The sequence below is a fragment of the Bos indicus x Bos taurus genome, chromosome 4 (assembly GCF_003369695.1).
Source record: "Bos indicus x Bos taurus breed Angus x Brahman F1 hybrid chromosome 4, Bos_hybrid_MaternalHap_v2.0, whole genome shotgun sequence".
Taxonomy (NCBI): Eukaryota; Metazoa; Chordata; class Mammalia; order Artiodactyla; family Bovidae; genus Bos; species Bos indicus x Bos taurus.
The window spans coordinates 1,669,227-1,686,206 of record NC_040079.1 but is presented as its reverse complement, the minus strand read 5'-3'; the positions used below and the strand labels follow the sequence as shown (position 1 = coordinate 1,686,206).

The following is a 16,980-nucleotide window of genomic DNA, read 5'->3' as shown; positions in this document are numbered from 1 at the left end:
ATTTCAATTAATGCTGCTGTGCGACTTAAACATTTAAACAGGCTAATGTATATGTATCTTAATCCTGGGAAGGAATTACAAAAGATTTTCTACCAAGATTAATGTAATGGGACTTTCTGTTGGGCCACTCTTCAGGGGTCCTGGAGTAGAGATGGGCTGTGACTGCTCCAATTTCATGGCTTAACAATGAGGGAAAATCGCTTTCTTTCTTTTCCTTCACTGACACTAATCACATGGTCTCCAGCTCCCCCGTCTTGGCTCGTCTCCAGAGGTCTCTACAATGGGCTTTCTAAACACTGTTCCATGCGGTGGTTTTTTATGCTATCACCAAATTTCACTTCTTCATTCTTCACATCTACAGTAAAATGACATAGCACTGTGTGAGCTTTTCATCTGTCCACTTACTCCCAGCCCACCACGTGCCTGGTGGTATCAGAGGATCAGGAAGAAAACCAGCATACAGCCCTGCCTGCTGAGTTCCTATTCCAGGCAGGGAGAAGGGCAGTATGAGAAATGAGCAGTACATCAGTGACCAGAAAGTGCTGTGCAAACAAGGGGAAGGAGAAAAGAAGTGCCAGGGGGGAGGCAGGCCTGGCAGCACTGGCCGCGAGGCTTACTGCGGGAAGGTCTATGGGGAAGGGGCCTGGCAGGTAAAGAGCTGAGAGGCAGAGGCAGGGGCCGCAAGGCGCCTACAGGAGCCGGGGGCAGCCGGGAGCCCACGAGTGAGGGAGGGCTGACCCTCAGTGCTCTCCCGCCTCTCAGGCCGAGGATGGGCGCAGGGAGCCGACGGGGATCTGCACCGGCTCAGCCAGTGGTGACTGGCCGTCGCTCAGACCAGGGAGGCCACGGGGCGAGGGGGTAAAGCGTGGTCAGATGCTGGAGAGGCTTTGAAGCCAGAGGCAAAAACTTCGCGAAGGAACCCACACAGGAATGAAGAGCCGCCAAGGAATTTGCCTGGGCACCTGAAGATTGGGTCTGCCACCTGCAGGGACAGCTCCGTGTGAACAGAGGCCTACTGAGCTGATTTTGGACGAGATGTGTTCAGGATGCCAACTGGACAGCCCAGTGGAGTGCGCACTAGACCCCCGGCTCCTCAGAGCTGGGGGCCAGCAGCCACAGCGCCGGAGGGCTGGTCCGGGAGGGCGGCAAACAGAGGCGCGCCAGGACCGAGGCACGCGGTGGCCCACGTGAGGTGGGGGGCCGGGGAAGACCCAGCAACGCAGGCTGAGCAGCAGCAGTCCGTCAAGCTGGAGGGCAAGGAGCGTGTCGAGAACAGGAAACTGAGCGGAGTGGCGGCATCCCCGGGAGAAAGGAGAGCCGGGATGAGGGCTGTGGGTCATGGCCAGCATGGCGCCAGCGCTTCGGTAGCCACAGAGGCGGAAATGAGCCCACAGCATATATAAACTGGTTGTAACATGGCATTAACGTACCGCCCTGGCTCAAAACTCACACACCTGTGCTTTGACCTCTAACTAGAGGGAAGGAGCTTTCTGAGAGACTGTTCCAAAGTTGTAATCCTCAATCAGGCTCGACTAACATTTTCCACTTCTTTCTTCGATCGACGGATTGTTTCTGTGGACACTCCCTTTCCTTACTCCTTTACTTGTTCTCTCATTCTGTTGAGAAAAACCACGGTGCTTCCCCACACCGACGGAAGGGAGCCAGCTGCTTCTGTGAGAGAGGCGGCAGCCAGCCGAGCTCTGCAGCCGGGAGAAGGGACGCGGCCCGCTGCACCGGGGAGGGCCAGCCGCAGCCTCGGCCCAGCGGCGGGGCGGCCAGACACAGCACGCGCAGGCAAACCCAGGCGAGGGGCGAGCGTTCTGACACAAGAGCTTCTGCTTTCTTGGCAAAACAGGAAGAAAAGTATCAGCTGAGAGTGACAGCGAAGGAGGTCTGAGAGAAGAGAAGACGTGAGCAGTCGTCTAGAGACTGGTCAGACAGCAGAGAAAGGTCAGGCGGCCACAGTAGGCGGTGAACGGCCATGCGGGAAGAGGACGCGCAGAGTGGGCTGGACTGAGGCCGCAGTCTCGCCAGGCGTGAGCACAACACGGGGAGTGCGAAGGGGCCTGAGAGCGCACACGGGGCACTGGCTGTGACGACAGCCTGGCACCAGTGTGACTGTGGTGAAGCCTGGGGACGAGGGGGATGCGGGGGCAAGCGGCGGTGGCGAGAGGTTACGAGGGTGAACACACGGTATGTGTGAAAAGTCTCAGCACTGAGTGGCTGCAGGAAGTGAGTTGGAGAAGTCAGAGCTGGGCGGCAGGTGCTGAGGTCACGCCAGCACCTGAATGCGTGCACACGACGAGGCCCGTGCTCGCATGGCGGCAGTAAGCAGCTCCAAGAGAGGGCTCCAGGGGCTTCCCAGAGGACTAGCCGGCACGGCGGAGAGAGCACTTGTGAAAGAGCAGACAGCGCGAGTCCTCCAGCAGGGAGCAGGCAGAGCCTGGGAGGGGAGGGTGGCTGGAGAGAGGAGACGCGCTCAGTCAGGTCAGGGTCTGCAGACACGGATTCAGCGTCTGACACAGCAAGGGCAGCCCAGGCAGGCTCCAGGAGGAGCGCCAGAGGGCGGGCGGCAAGCAGGACCCCACTGGGGGCTGCTGGGGAGCTGAGACTTCAGGACACAGGGAAGGCCAAGCGCTGCGGGCCTGCCACCGGTCCGGGCTCTGCCCCAGAGCTGGCGCAGGGTGTCCCAGGGGAGGGGACAGTGGGAACCGGGGGCAGAAACGGCCTCAAGGAAACGTGCAGACCAGCGCCTGAGACCACAGGTCAGCCCCGGGCTCCTCGGCCGGAAGGGAAAGAGGCCAAGGGCAAAAGGCACCGTCACTCCCGCCCTCTCCAGTGCGGGTCTGCACAGGCTCCCTTCCGCTCCAGAGACACACACACCACCTTCCTCCAGTTCCCGTCAGGTCCTTCAGCCCTGGACGCAGCCTTCACGCAGTCTCACCACATCCCTTCCTCTTCTTCAGTTAACTAGCCCACGATCTCAAGACTCGGGTTCTAAATTCACCTGCACGATGTCTGGTGCTTAGAAAAAGAAGAGTGGTGAAAAGAGGGGAGAGAGTGGGGCAGGCTGGTAGCAGGACGGCTTCTCTGTAATAGTGTGCCAGTTAGCTTTACTTTGTTACTGTCTTTTAAAAAATAACACTATTAACAACACAAAACCTCTAGCACCATCAAGTGTCAAGGAGGAGCAGTGGAGAAGTCACAGGCAGGCAGTGCATCCCAAAGCTGTGCTGATAACTTAAACGCCAGCATGGAAACCGAGCTCAGGTGTATAATGACTACCACAACAAGTCATCATATCTTCCAGAACAAAACAGTGTTATTCCCACAATTAAGTCCCTTTTGACATCAAGTATCATGTTTTATCAGGTAACCACAAAGCTGGGATCAGAACAAACCATGCAGATGTCCCCAAGCTACACACGATGCCCGTCACAGCCCACGAGCACCAAGAAAGCACAGCCAGCGTGCCCTCAGCAAACACCACCACAAGTTCTGGGCTGGATCACCACTGTAAGCTGTAGCTTTTAAAATCTTTTACTCTATCCCGAAATTCTTTTTAATAGCCCAGACTAAAAACTTAAACTTCAATATTTAAAAATAATTTAAAATATACGATAACTATTACAACAAAGTCTATGTGACAGAGCACTCTATTAAACCATGGGATGACTGCCATCACTAACCTCCTAGTAGTGAATATGTGTTCAGTCACGTCTGACTCTACAGCCCTTTGGACTGTCACCCACCAGGCTCCTCTGTCCACGGGATTTTTCAGGCAAGAATACTGGAGTGGGTTGCCATTTCCTCCTCCAGGGGATCTTCCCAACCCAAGGATCAAACCCACACCTCCTGCGTCTCCTGCATTGCAGGCAGATTCTTTACCCACTGAACCATTGGGAAAGCCCTACTAACCTCCTATGATCTATATTTTCTTAAATAGCAAATTACAAAATAGGGTTTTGTTCCATCTTGGCTTTTCTTCCCTCTGCACAACTGACAAATATACTTACTGAAGCTCATAATTCTTCCTCTGTATTAATCAAAATGTCCATTTTGCTTCAGAACCCTCTATATTCCACCTTCAACAGTCCAGAGCGCTAACCAGCAGCAAAGAGCAAAGCGACAGCTGTATCCCAACATGTCCCAACACACAGTCTCCCTGGAAAGACCCTTAATGACCACCAACAGTCAGAAGCAGCACATCACCTCCCAAAACGGCAGAAAATAAAAGCGCACTTAGCACTGGCAATCACATCATCCTTTTTTTTTTTTAAGTCTTTACTGAATTTGTTACAATATTGCTTGTTTTACCTTTTGGGTTTTTGCCTGCAAGGCACCTGCAATCTTAGTTCCCCGACCAGGGATCGAACCTGCGTCCCCTGCATCGGAAGGCAAAGGACTGCCAGGAAGTTGCAGATTATATTATTCTTAATCCCCTGCAAGCTATACCATTACTGTGTTAGCTGGGATGTTTTGTATATTTTGGCTTTGCCTCATTGTATACTACCTCAAACTCCTGGCAAGTGTTTTCCTCTTCAATTTCTTTAGCTATAATGGAGCCACTTTTTATTTGAGGAGCTAAGGATCTAGAGAAATTCTGGAGAGACTTTTTTTCTCCACTGTTGAAGGACAAAATGAGAAAAGCCTACATTTTGGGGTTTCTTTTGATTAGCCTTATTTCAAATTCTTTAATTCACAGAGCTCTGTATATTACCCTTCCTAGATCTGAGCCTCCTGATCTGTAAGACAGAAGTAGTATGTATATAAGCTGAGACATAACCCCACACCGCAGGGGGCAGCTAGACATGGATTCTGAACGATCCAGGCAGATTTAGTATACAATGGTGTGATTACCTAAATAAGACAAGTTCATTACAATATTAACTATTTTAATGAAATATTAGAAAGCTGACAGTATGGATTAAAGTTATAATTCTTAAGTTAAATAGGTTTAAATGTTAAAATAGCTTTAATAAAGTTAGAAGAATAAAAGATACATGTAGTTTCAGTCTAAAAGCTATCCGTATCAAAGTATATAATTATTACCGATAAGAATTCTCTAGAATAGATACAATCCGAAATTCTTTGATCTAGGAATAATGTCTAATATCAACATTTTGGGGCTGATGATTTAAATTCACTATCTGTAACTGAAGAAAGTAGGTATCTTTCTTCCCATTTCTCAATACTGTGTAGTTAAAGTAACCTTCCATTTTATACCTACTCTTGAATTATGGTTGTAAAATATAGTTAGCTATTTTAATAATCTGATCTCGGTGGTAGGTTTTCACCATTTAGAAGAAAACTGCGTAGGAGAAAAGACTGCAGGGTGAAAATCATTTGAGTAAAATAAAAAATTTTACTATGTCATTTCTCTGTTAAACTGTCATTACTCTTTTCTTTACTGGTTCATCATTTGAAGCCAAAAATGATCAGTAATGAAAATTTAAAATTTAAAGTCTCTGACAGGCTTATGTGGTTATCAGTTGGTAATGAACAGTATCCCTAAATGAGGACAGAGTTCCTGAGTACAACAATCTAATTTGGCCCCTTCTTATAGAATAAACACTGCTTTCTACCACACATTAGAGATTTCAACAGGAGAGACACAAGGAAGGGATGTTACGGCTGCTAAGACAAACCTGCAACACGCCAGTAAGTCCTGACACGAGTGGTGCGTGAGGATCTGGTGGAGGACAGACACGCCTAGTGGCCAGTGTCCGGGCGCTGAACAGACCCTGCCAGATCACAGCGACTTTCAGTGGAGGGGGGCCTGGCCCAGCGCCGCTGCTCCTCAGCACACGGGCCTCACCCAGGCAGTGCACGTGCTCCTCTGCGTCTCAGCCTCGGGCACCAGCACAAGGGCCTGAGGGGCTTGTCTTTCTCCCCTCAATTATCCGTCTTTTTAGAATTAACTAATGTTGTATTCTGGTCTAAATATGCAATAAATATAACAAATACATACCACTGAGTCGTCTCTGGAGTGCTTCTTCCTCTAGGGTAATGATATAAATTTGCTCATCCAGGTCTTCAAGAATCTAAATGTAAAGACCACACTATTGAATAATACATTACAAAAGCAGTGTTTATGAGAATATTTAGGCTACTTGGCCTATAATTTAGACAACCATTCAAATTAATAGGAATCTAAAATAAAAATGCTCAAACTATTCTATTTGCAAATCAAGTAAAAAGTCTTAGTACAGAGCTAAGCGAACTGAAAGCTGATTCTCACAAAATCTACATACATCTAAATTGGGGTTGTTTCAGTTTAAAGAATGAAAGAACTCTGCAACTCTCTCAAAGGCACACAAATGCAAGCACTCTAAACATCCAAAGCTGAATCAGTAATCTCTTTGTGCCCAAGCCAGTTCTCTGGAGCTGGAAGGAGCAGATCACCCAGTCCAATAATGGTCCAATAATCTACTAATACATTAACCTGCATGATGTGTAGAACAAGAAATCCATAAATGAAATCACTACCATTCATACTTTCCATTTACATCATCTTTATATACTAAAAGATGTCCACAAATATCAAACACTGGGATTATGAAAATTACCCCACAGATCGAACCCTACCGAGTGCTGACCACACACACTCACTACCAGAGCATACAACATTAGTAAAATCAACCACCAGAAAAACCCACTAATCAACAGCCAATTTATATGGGATAGTCTCTGCACTGTCTTCATTACTGATAAAACCTAAAAGCTTTATTATCACAGGCGGGAAATTTATTATCACTTTGGCCACCTGATGAAAACAACTGACTCCTGAGAAAAGGCCCTGATGCTGGGAAAGATTGGAGGCAGGAGAAGGGGACGACAGAGGATGAGATGGTTGGATGGCATCACGGACTCGATGGACATGAGTTTGGGTAAACTCTGGGAGTTGGTGATGGACAGGGAAGCCTGGTGTCCTGCAGTCCATGGGGTCGCAAGGAGTCGGACACGACTGAACTGAACTCATCACAGCTGGCCTCCTTGAGCCAATGTTAAGTATCTTCCTAGCTCTGGGAAAACTCCAAAAGAAGCCCAGAGCTGTTATTAATGTTGTGTCCTTCAACCCCAAACTACTTATTTCTCAGCAAAACAATAAATTGTGAGTTGATGGACAAACAAAATGCTGGAAATCCTATATATTAATACATATATCCTTTCAGAACCCTGATGAGGCATTTTCAGAAAAAGGAATTTCAATCATGCAATCCCTATCAAGTATCAAAGCAATCCAATAATTCCCAGTATTTGAACAAATTTATGGCCTAGAGCTGAAAACAAAATAAAATAATTAAATAAGAATATATAGTAAGAAACAAGTAATTATAAGAGATGGCCATCTTGTGAGCCCAGGAGGAATGGGAAGAAAGGGGTGGCCCTCCCGCAGCAGCCGAGACCCCGACACTCCAGTCTCTGGAGGAAGAAGGGTCCATGGAAGCCCCAGGGGGAGCCCTTAAACAGGGCTGAGTCATCCAAGGCAGATTTCCCGCTGTGAGGAGAGCATGGGCCACACCTCTGTGGGCCGCAAAACAAAGTTCCTTTTCCATCAAGGTTCTCACCACTTTCTACTGTTTGGACCACAATAGACACCTTCCACTTTTCTCAAGGTCTAACACATACAGAGGGGCCCTCCCTGGTGGCTCACCCAAAAAGAATCTGCTTGCCAAACAGAAGACCTGGGTTCAATCTGGGCTGGGAAGATCCCTTGGAGAAGGAAATGGCAACCCACTCCGGTAATCTTAGCGGGAAAATCCTGTGGACAGAGGAGCCTGGTGGGCTACAGTCCACGGGGTCACAAATGAGTCAGAAATGACTGAGCAACTAAAGGACAATAACAATAACAAGAACAAGAACACGAAAGGATTTCTTCCAGCTGTGCAGCTGCCCACTGATGATGCCACCACGGGGACGTGCTGGTGCGAGTGACACAGATGAAGCCCAGAGAAGCACAGATGTCTGCGTGAGGGCTGGCATGCTTCATCCCGTCATTCCACAGCAACCCTGTGAAAAACAGACTCTTTTCACCCCACCCTGTAATACGCCACCAAACTAAGGTCTGGCAAAGGAAAGTTATCTGCCTTCAAAGCCTGTGCTCTTAGCCAGTCTGGGCTGATGGGGACCTAAATATGGATCGGACTTAGTCCTTGACCTCAAACAGCTTATATTCTATGTTCAGGATAGACATGAAAAAAAAATTATAGAATTGAAATCAAAGGCATAAATGAAGCTAAAATAAAATGTTACAGAAGTTCGGAGGAAGAAAGATTCCCAGCTTCTATCTGGGAAGAAAAAAGTCTTCACAAATGTTTTTGATGGTAGTAGCATAGTACCTGGTAGCTTCATTTACCAAAAGGAGAAAAGGCATTCCGATCAGAGCAAATGACAAGCAGAACACCCAGGTGGGGAGGTACAAAGTACACTCAGCAACAGAAGGGCTCGAACTCTCGTTCTTAAAGTAGAACAAGCGGCGGCCCAGAGTCCCGGCTCCGAGAAGAGCCGCTGGGTTCAAGCCCTGCCCCATCCTCTTAGATCTGTGATCTTGTATAAGCTAACTGATCTCCCTAACTGCAGATAATTCAAGCATAAAATAAGAACACCATCACCAAACTTATGGGCTTATCATCAGGATTAAATGAAGTTATGAAAAATGAAATTAAATGAAGTACTCAGTGCACACATACAGCAAATACTTAATTACTAAATAAATAACATTATGAGATGTTAGGAATAAGTCTGAAGATGTTATTAATAACTGACAAGTTTGGGAGAAAATAAGCTTGGGGAGGGGAGATAAATAAGTAGTTTGATTCTTTATCTGTTGGGTTTTCAACTCCATGGGGTATTCAATTATAGCATTTAAAATATACTGTAGTTTATATTCATTATCTTTTTCTCACTAGAAATAGACATTTAGAAGTGAGGTGGAAGTGGCAGAATGCTCAGGAAACCAGAGCAGAGCACCATTAACCCAAGGATAGAACTTGAAACATTTGCCTATTTTAGGGGGCAGAAAGTAGAAACAGAGAGAGAGATCAAAAAAACAAAACAAAACATCCAGAGAATTAGGAAGAAACTAAATGAATACCATGTCACAAAACCTCTTTAAGAGGAAAGCAAATTTCAAGATTTAATAGCATATGTATTATATTTGAGTGTGTGCACATTTACATAACAGGTAAAAAAAATCCATTATTTTAAAAAATATGAAGATTGCCATTAAAAAAAAAACTTTCAAAATTAAGCAAACATTTCCTAAAAGAATGTCTACTATGATATTCTCTGCTTCTTTCCCTTGATGAATCACCCTGACAGGGAAGAAAACATATAATCATGATAATTTAATAAGTACAACTAGTGAAATACAGACAAAGGGGAATATGGAAATGCAATGCGAGAAGCTTCACTGTCGTGGCTGAGAGGAGTGAGGCAGGGCTCGGAGCTGGTGTCAGAGCCGGGGCTCCAGGGTGCTGCCAGGGGGCCGGAGCAGGCAGCAGGCAGTGGCGAGGGAAAGGCCCTCGCCGGGCCTGGGAAAGGGGAGAACCCAGCATGCTCGGCACAGCTCGCCAGCCGGGAGGCTGACCGGAGTCACAGACACCCGGGAGGCCACGGCGGGAGGGGCGCTCCAGGAAAACCTAGGGCGGACAGGTGTGAAGGCCTTCTTACATGTGCACAGTTCAGACTGGAATATGCAGGCAATGAAAATAACGGGAGTGACAAGCTCTCTAGATACAGTAAGAATTATTTTCATATTGTTAAATACTTGACAAAATAGCTAGAAGCCAAAGTATGAGTGTGTGTGTCCAGTCGCTTCAGTCATATCCAACTCTTTGTGACCCCATGGACTGTAGCTCACCAGGCTCCTCTGTCCATGGGATTTTACTGACAAAAATACTGGAGTGGGTTGCCATTCCCTCCTCCAGGGGGCCTTCCCAACCCAGGGATCAAACTTGCATCTCCTGTGTCTCCTGCAATGCAGGCAGATTCTTGACCACTGAGCCACTGGGGAAGCCCAGAAGCCAAAGCAACTTAGGAACAAATCATCAAAACTACTATCAACTGAAAATTATTTTAAAATGAATATACAGTATTTCTGTGATTAAAGGGGAAGGTATAATTCAATTAATCAAGATATAATATGCAGACAAATTTTCAGGAAATAACTGCTTTGTAATTAAAAGAATATATATAGTAAACTTTGAAACATAAAAGAGTTATTACTATTTGATATAAGATCAGTTCAGTCGCTCAGTCGTGTCCGACTCTCTGCGACCCCATGAAATATAAGATAATGGACACTTAAAATACCTCTAAATATCTGTGCACTTTGTCTTCAAATCTGTTAGAAGCATTTTCACCTGTGTGCCTCTACTTTGCATTTTAAGAGCAAAAACAAATTTGGTTTCCAAAGATGAGAAAACTGAAACCAAAACAGTAGCAAGTTGGGATATCAATATATAAAAATATTCTCTGTTTCTGAACGCTAGTTTAGAACCTGAGAGATGTTCAAATGTGTAAGTGTTTATTTAACAGACAAGACGTTTCACGACGACATACTCACTGTTGGCTTCACCAACAGCTGCCCCATGACAGTGAACATGCGGGAGAGGCCGACGGGAGTGCACACTGCGGAAGAGAGAGAGCTTCCTTCAGAGTTAGGAGAGACTGCGGGCCCGAGATACGCCAGACTCCAGGACTGCTGCCGTGAGAAGACGCTCCGTGCGAACCTAGGTCTCCCCGGTGTTCTGTCACAGGGCTCCTCATATCACCACTAGAGACGCTCGAGGGGCTGGCACGCAGAGGGTGGGCATTCTTGCACTTAAGGGAGACTTGTGAAGACCAAGGAGGGGCAGGAGATGCCAGACTCCAGCAGCTGAATCACAAGAAGGGCTCTCACTTCAAAGAAGTCAAAGAAAACCAGCCAGAAAACAGGCTGCATTTCAAGTGCCAATGCTAACCACCCGCAAGTGACGACAATACACTGACGTCGTTTTACCCACACTCATCTGCTCACAGTGCTGCTGAGATACAATGTGATGCTTTAAGTAAAACAATACATATTGTGAAGAAAAAAAAGACCACGAATTCATCAAACAGAATTTGCCAGTTACCACTCAAAGACAGGAGGCAGTGCTGCAGCTGGGGCGGGGGCAACAGGGAGAACTGGGGAGCGTGTCTGACTCTGTGTTCCCTCCCTTTCTCTCTCCAGCTCTGCGCAAGAGGCTTTCTTTAGAGAAAACCAAAGGTATCTTATTGGTTCAAGGTTTCAGTGTATCAAAATTTGTCTTGAACATACAAAAAAAGTTAAGAGCCAACTTTAAAAACAAAATCTCCAAGCTGTTAAAGAACCTCATCAGGAAACTTGCCCATAATTTTCTAGAACACAGAACAACTCTGCTTTAATATCAATATTATGTCAGAAAAATACTTACAGAGAAGTAACAAGCATCCCATCAACGATATACAGGAATATAAATAAGGTAGGTAGAACTCCCAGAGATCTGTTAAAAAATGTAAATATTTTAGTACATCCAAAATACTGTGCATTAAGACACAGACTGACTATAGATAGTAAACATCATAATTGCCTACTTCAGTCTACTAAACCATGTAATTTCTAAATTGTACAATAAAAAGATCTAAAACAGAAGAACAGGAAATAACTCTTTTGCAAAACATGTTTAGAGGGAGAAAATAAGCCTCCATGGAATTTTAAGAACAGAAACCAATTAACCAAAGGGGGGAAAAAAAAGTCTGAAAAGCTGCTTGCTCATTCTATATACAAGAAACACATAAACATTCATTTCTTTCCTTAAACATGTCAAAAGACTTTTTAATTCTGTAAATTAACAATACGGATTAACTATACAAGGATTATTACATAATAATATACAAAGAATTATTTAAATGTTTTAAAAAGTGAATGTGTAATTATATTCCAAACCGTAGTCTCCCTTAGAGAAACTGGTTTAAACAAGTCAATCCGCACCATATAAAGATTCCATGCTGGCAGCGTCATTGTCAATGAGTGCTGAGGCTACCCACACGATCCCCAGAATAAGCAAGGCCAGGAGGATGAGCATGACCAGAGTTTCTAAAATTCGGGCTCGGATTCCCTGAAAAATACAACAAAGATTTAATTGTTTAATTTTAACACATGAACAACTGGGCTTCTGTCGATGTGAAAACAAAAATTCTTTGGAAGGGGAGGAAATTTATATTTCTCAGCAAGACAAAAAACACTAACTGCTTACTGTTTGTAATGTTCAGACTGACTTTTCTTTTGAAAATTATGTAAAACACCATTAAGCTTTGAAGAAAGTACCCAAAAAATTCTTTAAAAAAACATTTTGCAGAGCCATTTTAAACAATTAATTACTTTCCTAACACTTTCCACCACGAGAGTAGATTAACGAATTTTTATTTGTGATTCTTTTTTTTTTTAATTTGTGATTCTAATCAAGGGATTACAAGGCTAATTAAGGCATGCTGCCAAGCAGTTCTGTGAACACCCAACTTGGTGAGAGCACAAAGCGCCATCTACTGGAGAAGGCAGGAATCCCGCCGGCTCCCCACAGCCTCCAGCGCCCTCTAGCGGCCGGATGAAGGCCTCTTCACGGTGACCCAGCCTCAGAAACCATGGGGACAGATGGTATCAATATTTGTATCAATTAGACATCACTCCTTTGTCCACATTAGATTGAATTTTTCACTAAATCCACCAGGATGGAATATAATAAAGAATCATTGTGTACAATTTTAAATATATAAAACAAATTCTGACCTTAGGGCAAACAAGAGGCCAACTTAAATTTGAAACCTAGGGGACTAGGCAAAAAAGAAAAACTTTCTCATATTCTTAGAAATTCATCAAATGACTGAATCTATACTTAGATGTAAATATTCATATTGTTCTTTTGTACTGTAACATAACAAAATTATAAGTATATCCATGTTTCTCAAATCACGTAATATGTCCTTCCATATTAAAAACAGTCAAGATATGAGCTATATATAAAATCTAAAATATGGACTTATTTCCATTTTGCTCTAAATGTTACTTTCTAATTTCTGATTTACAGAAACAGGTTGCAATTAAATCACAGCTCCTCAAATTCAGTAAGAAAGGAAATATCCGAAAGCCACGGCCAAGCATTCCCAGCCTGAAGCGATGACTCAAGACTTCCCTTACCACAGGGTGGCCCCTTGTAGGTGAAAATGTATCAGGTAAAGAACCCGCCTGCAATGCGGGAGACCTGGGTTCAATCTCCGGGTTGGGAAGATTCTCTGGAGAAGGGAAAGGCTACCCACTCCAGTATTCTGGCCTGGAGAATTCCATGGACTGTATAGTCCACGGGGTTGCAAAGAATTGTACATGACTGAGTGACTTTCACTTCACTTCACTTCTTCAAAGTTAAGAGTCAGTGCCCCTTATGTGCTCAAAGCAAGGGAGGCTGGTGAACCAGAGTGATGATCACCTGCATCTGACTTAACACATTAGCTCTCACAGTAGCTACAACTCAAGTGAGAGGAAACAAGAACAGTCACAAAACAAACTACTAAAAGACACACTTCTACTTTTCTGAAGAACTCTGAACCTACACTTCACAACTCTCAAACCATTTAGGATACCAAAACATGACCACTACCTTTTAGCACTGATTTCTTTTTCCCCCTCTTCCTCTTTCTAAGCAAGAATCTCTTAATTACACCTTAAATATGATCTGGAAAGTCTATAAATAAAACAGATTAAAAGAGTAGGCTCTGGAGTGTATGTATTACAATCTCAGTTTCATCTCTTCCTGCCTCTGACTGCAGCCCAAATCCTGCCAGCCTCCAACTAGCCCACAGGAACATCTGAGCTCACAAAACACATAACACATGTCTGAAGTGTCATCATACATGAGCTAAAGAGCAGTGTTACTCAGAACTATGAGACTTGATGTCCAAAAACAGGCCATTTTACTACAATAATATGTTACAGTTATTATACCCAGCAATTACAATAATGTAACATTAAGTTACAGTGAGTGCTATAATGATAATAAATTTGGGGAACCAGTCACCAGTAAGACTTACATACCTCCTCTGACATTTTGGTAAGAACTGGTGGTGATTTAGTTGCTAAGTCTCTAAGTCGTGTCTAACTCTTGCGACCCCATGGACTGTAGCTCACCAGGCTCCTCTGTCCATGGGATTTCCCAGCCAAGAATACTGGAGTGGGTTGCCATTTCCATCTCTAAGAGATCTTCCCGACTCAGGGATCAAGCCAGAGTCTCTTGAATCTCCTGCATCTGACAGGTGGATTCTTCTACCAACTGAGCCACCAGGGAAGCCCATGGTAAGAACTGTTTCTTAGCAATTCAATCTGTTTTTCATCAGATCTGTTCCTCTGTGTTGGAAGGCAATGCTCCGTGGTTCTCTCCCACGTCTGAGCATCTCACCAGCAGAGGTGGGCAGTTCTCATTCTGGACCGTCTTTTCAAGGATATCTGCACAGCGAACGGCCTGGGAAGACAGAGACACTGTCTCTGCAGCAGAGGCAGGTCTGCCTCCTTTATATTGTCAAAGAGGAGGTCCCCCCACAGAGCAGAAGCCAGGCAGGTTTGCTGCAGGGTCCCCTCGGTGCGGGGCTCCACAGCTGTGACACGAGCCCACTGTGGGGACAGCTTCCACTGGGCCGCGTCGCGCCTGTGGGCCCGGGGCCTGGGGAACTGGCAGGAACAGCGGGCTGCTGCACTTGCAGGCTGAGGAATGAAGTCCCCTGTGTCGGACCAGGAGTCTGTGTCTACAGCCAGTGTCTGTGAAGCTGGCCAACTAACCTGTCACCTTGCAAGTACCGTAATGTCTCAGATCCCGGCAGTTTCAGACAGCTTTGGGCAGCTTTCTGGGAAGAACAGACAAGGGCCCACACGGTTGGGTTCAGGGCCAGGATCGAGCTGTGAACCCTCTCACCCAGGCCTCAGACAGGCAGAAGTAAGGGCGTCCCGCCCCGCCCCACCCCGACGGCTGGCGCACGCGGGGGCTGACCCCTGGCCTGGTACAGCTCCCTCTCCCCTGAGTGGAGCAGGAAGGGGTCTTCTCGTGAGCATGTAAGAGCAAGCCCTGCAAGGCCAGCTGACAGGAACCGTCCTGCACCTACCATGGCTAAAGGGAACTGCTTTTCTATACACTCAGTGCCCTGCCATATTTTTCCAAAAGTTTTAGAGTAGATGTGGATGACTTAAGATACAGGAAAGCAGACTGTTGTCTTTAATCTTCAATATTTTCTTAAAATAGTAAATGTCCAAGAGTCTGGAACCCGAAAGAATAACTTTTTAAAAATATCCAAGTTTGGTTTATGAGACAGACAGTAGACAGGCCTGTTAAGAGCCCCAGCCAGAGTAGCAGACCACCGGGCTCAAGTCCTGTTTCCATCCCTGACCCACTGTGTGACCTCGGCCAAGTGCCTACACCCCGCCGTGCCCCAGCTTCCTCCCTTGTAGAATGAGTTTACTAGAGACACCCTACCTCACGCGTGGTCATCAGGACCACACGAGTGAACGTGTGCAGCGTGCTGAGCGCAGAGTCAGGTGTCATGACTCAAACTGTTGCCTCTGCGACTGGAATCTCCAAGACTTGGGAATTCACCTATCTCTCATGCTTCTCAATTAAACGGAGACCACCATTCACTGCCAGCACTTTCCCTTTTCCCGTCTACCATGTGCCACTGGAAGAAACCGGACTGACTCCCTCGCCATGTGAGCACCCAGTTCACCAGAGCTTCCCCACCCACCGGAGGACCCGAGGGGCTCACACGGAACCCTGTCTCCATTCCGGGGCTGCCCATGCACCTAACCGGACCCCTCATCTCTTGGGCCCCCCTCCGAGACCTCACCTGGGGCAGCTGCCCCCTCAGTCCAGGACCTCCTCGTCTCCTGCGATCTCTCCACCCTCTAACCTGGCTCTGGGCCTTCCTCCTCATGCTCCTCCCTCCTCTGAGCCTCCCAAGCCCTCCAACCAGTCTCGCTTTCACTGGTCTAAACCCCATAGTGAACTAGCACATTTTAGTGATAATTCAGCATCAGTAATGTTCTAGTATTCCTGGCCCCTTTAACTTCCACCAGACCAGTTTAATTTCACCTGGAAGCTACAGCATTGCTCAAGAAATTTATAGAATCAAGAGAAATTTTTGATACTACCCTTCACAGTGGGACTTCAGTGTCACCCGGCAATCCTCATGCTGATCAGCAGCTAATACTTCCCTCAGACACATGTAAATGTCTTCCTGGCCTTGGTCCTAACCTCACACCCTGCGTCCTCCCATGACAGCTGACCTTACCTGTCCCTTAATGAGACCCCTCAGCTCCCTTCCCCTTGTCCTTCATCGCTGTCTCCATTCCTATGTCTTTCATTCTGTAAAGGAAAGTATCTCAGATTCCTTTTCTCTGATGGCGCAATCTTCAGTGTTCAGCCTTTCACAAGCTGTATCAGGGCTTCTCAAACACTAACGTGTGCAGATTTATTGAGGGGCTTGTCAATCCCTGCGTACCAGCCCCTGTGGCTCCCCGGCCCATTCTTGTGAAGGTGGTCGCCCAGACAGACTGCTCCCTTCTCTCCTGGACGATCCTGCCTCCTCACATGGCCAACAAACCTCAAGTTTATACCTTTAGTCCAAATCACACCAGAGGCCAAGGTCCATAATCTTAATCACCACCTCACCTTAGATACCTCACAGCAACTTTCAACTGAACCCGAAAATCAAACTCATCATGTTATCCCCTAAACCCGCTCCAACTCAGTGTCACATGCCTCAATAAATGGCACCATTATCCACTTTGTTGTTTTTGCCAGACACTCTGGAAACATCCGTGTCACCTCCTTCCTGCTGCACCCCACCCCATCCCAACACACACACACACCTGGACCCCGGTCCAGTCCAGCACCAAGTCCTTTTGATTCTTCCGTGTAATTACAGCTCAAATTCATCCAC

General features: G+C 46.1%; 1 protein-coding gene across 7 annotated transcripts in view; it reads right to left on the bottom strand.

Moving 5' to 3' along the window:
- Positions 1 to 16,980, bottom strand: part of LMBR1 (limb development membrane protein 1) — a 133,068-nt gene that overhangs the window by 46,335 nt on the left and 69,753 nt on the right. For all 7 annotated transcript variants that reach the window (XM_027538470.1, XM_027538472.1, XM_027538471.1 and 4 more), the window contains 4 exons: positions 11,999 to 12,125; positions 11,442 to 11,510; positions 10,571 to 10,635; positions 5,972 to 6,044 (listed from right to left, as the gene is read on the bottom strand). In XM_027538470.1, coding sequence (XP_027394271.1) covers positions 5,972 to 6,044; positions 10,571 to 10,635; positions 11,442 to 11,510; positions 11,999 to 12,125 — 334 coding nt within the window. The remainder of the gene's footprint in view (positions 1 to 5,971; positions 6,045 to 10,570; positions 10,636 to 11,441; positions 11,511 to 11,998; positions 12,126 to 16,980) is intronic.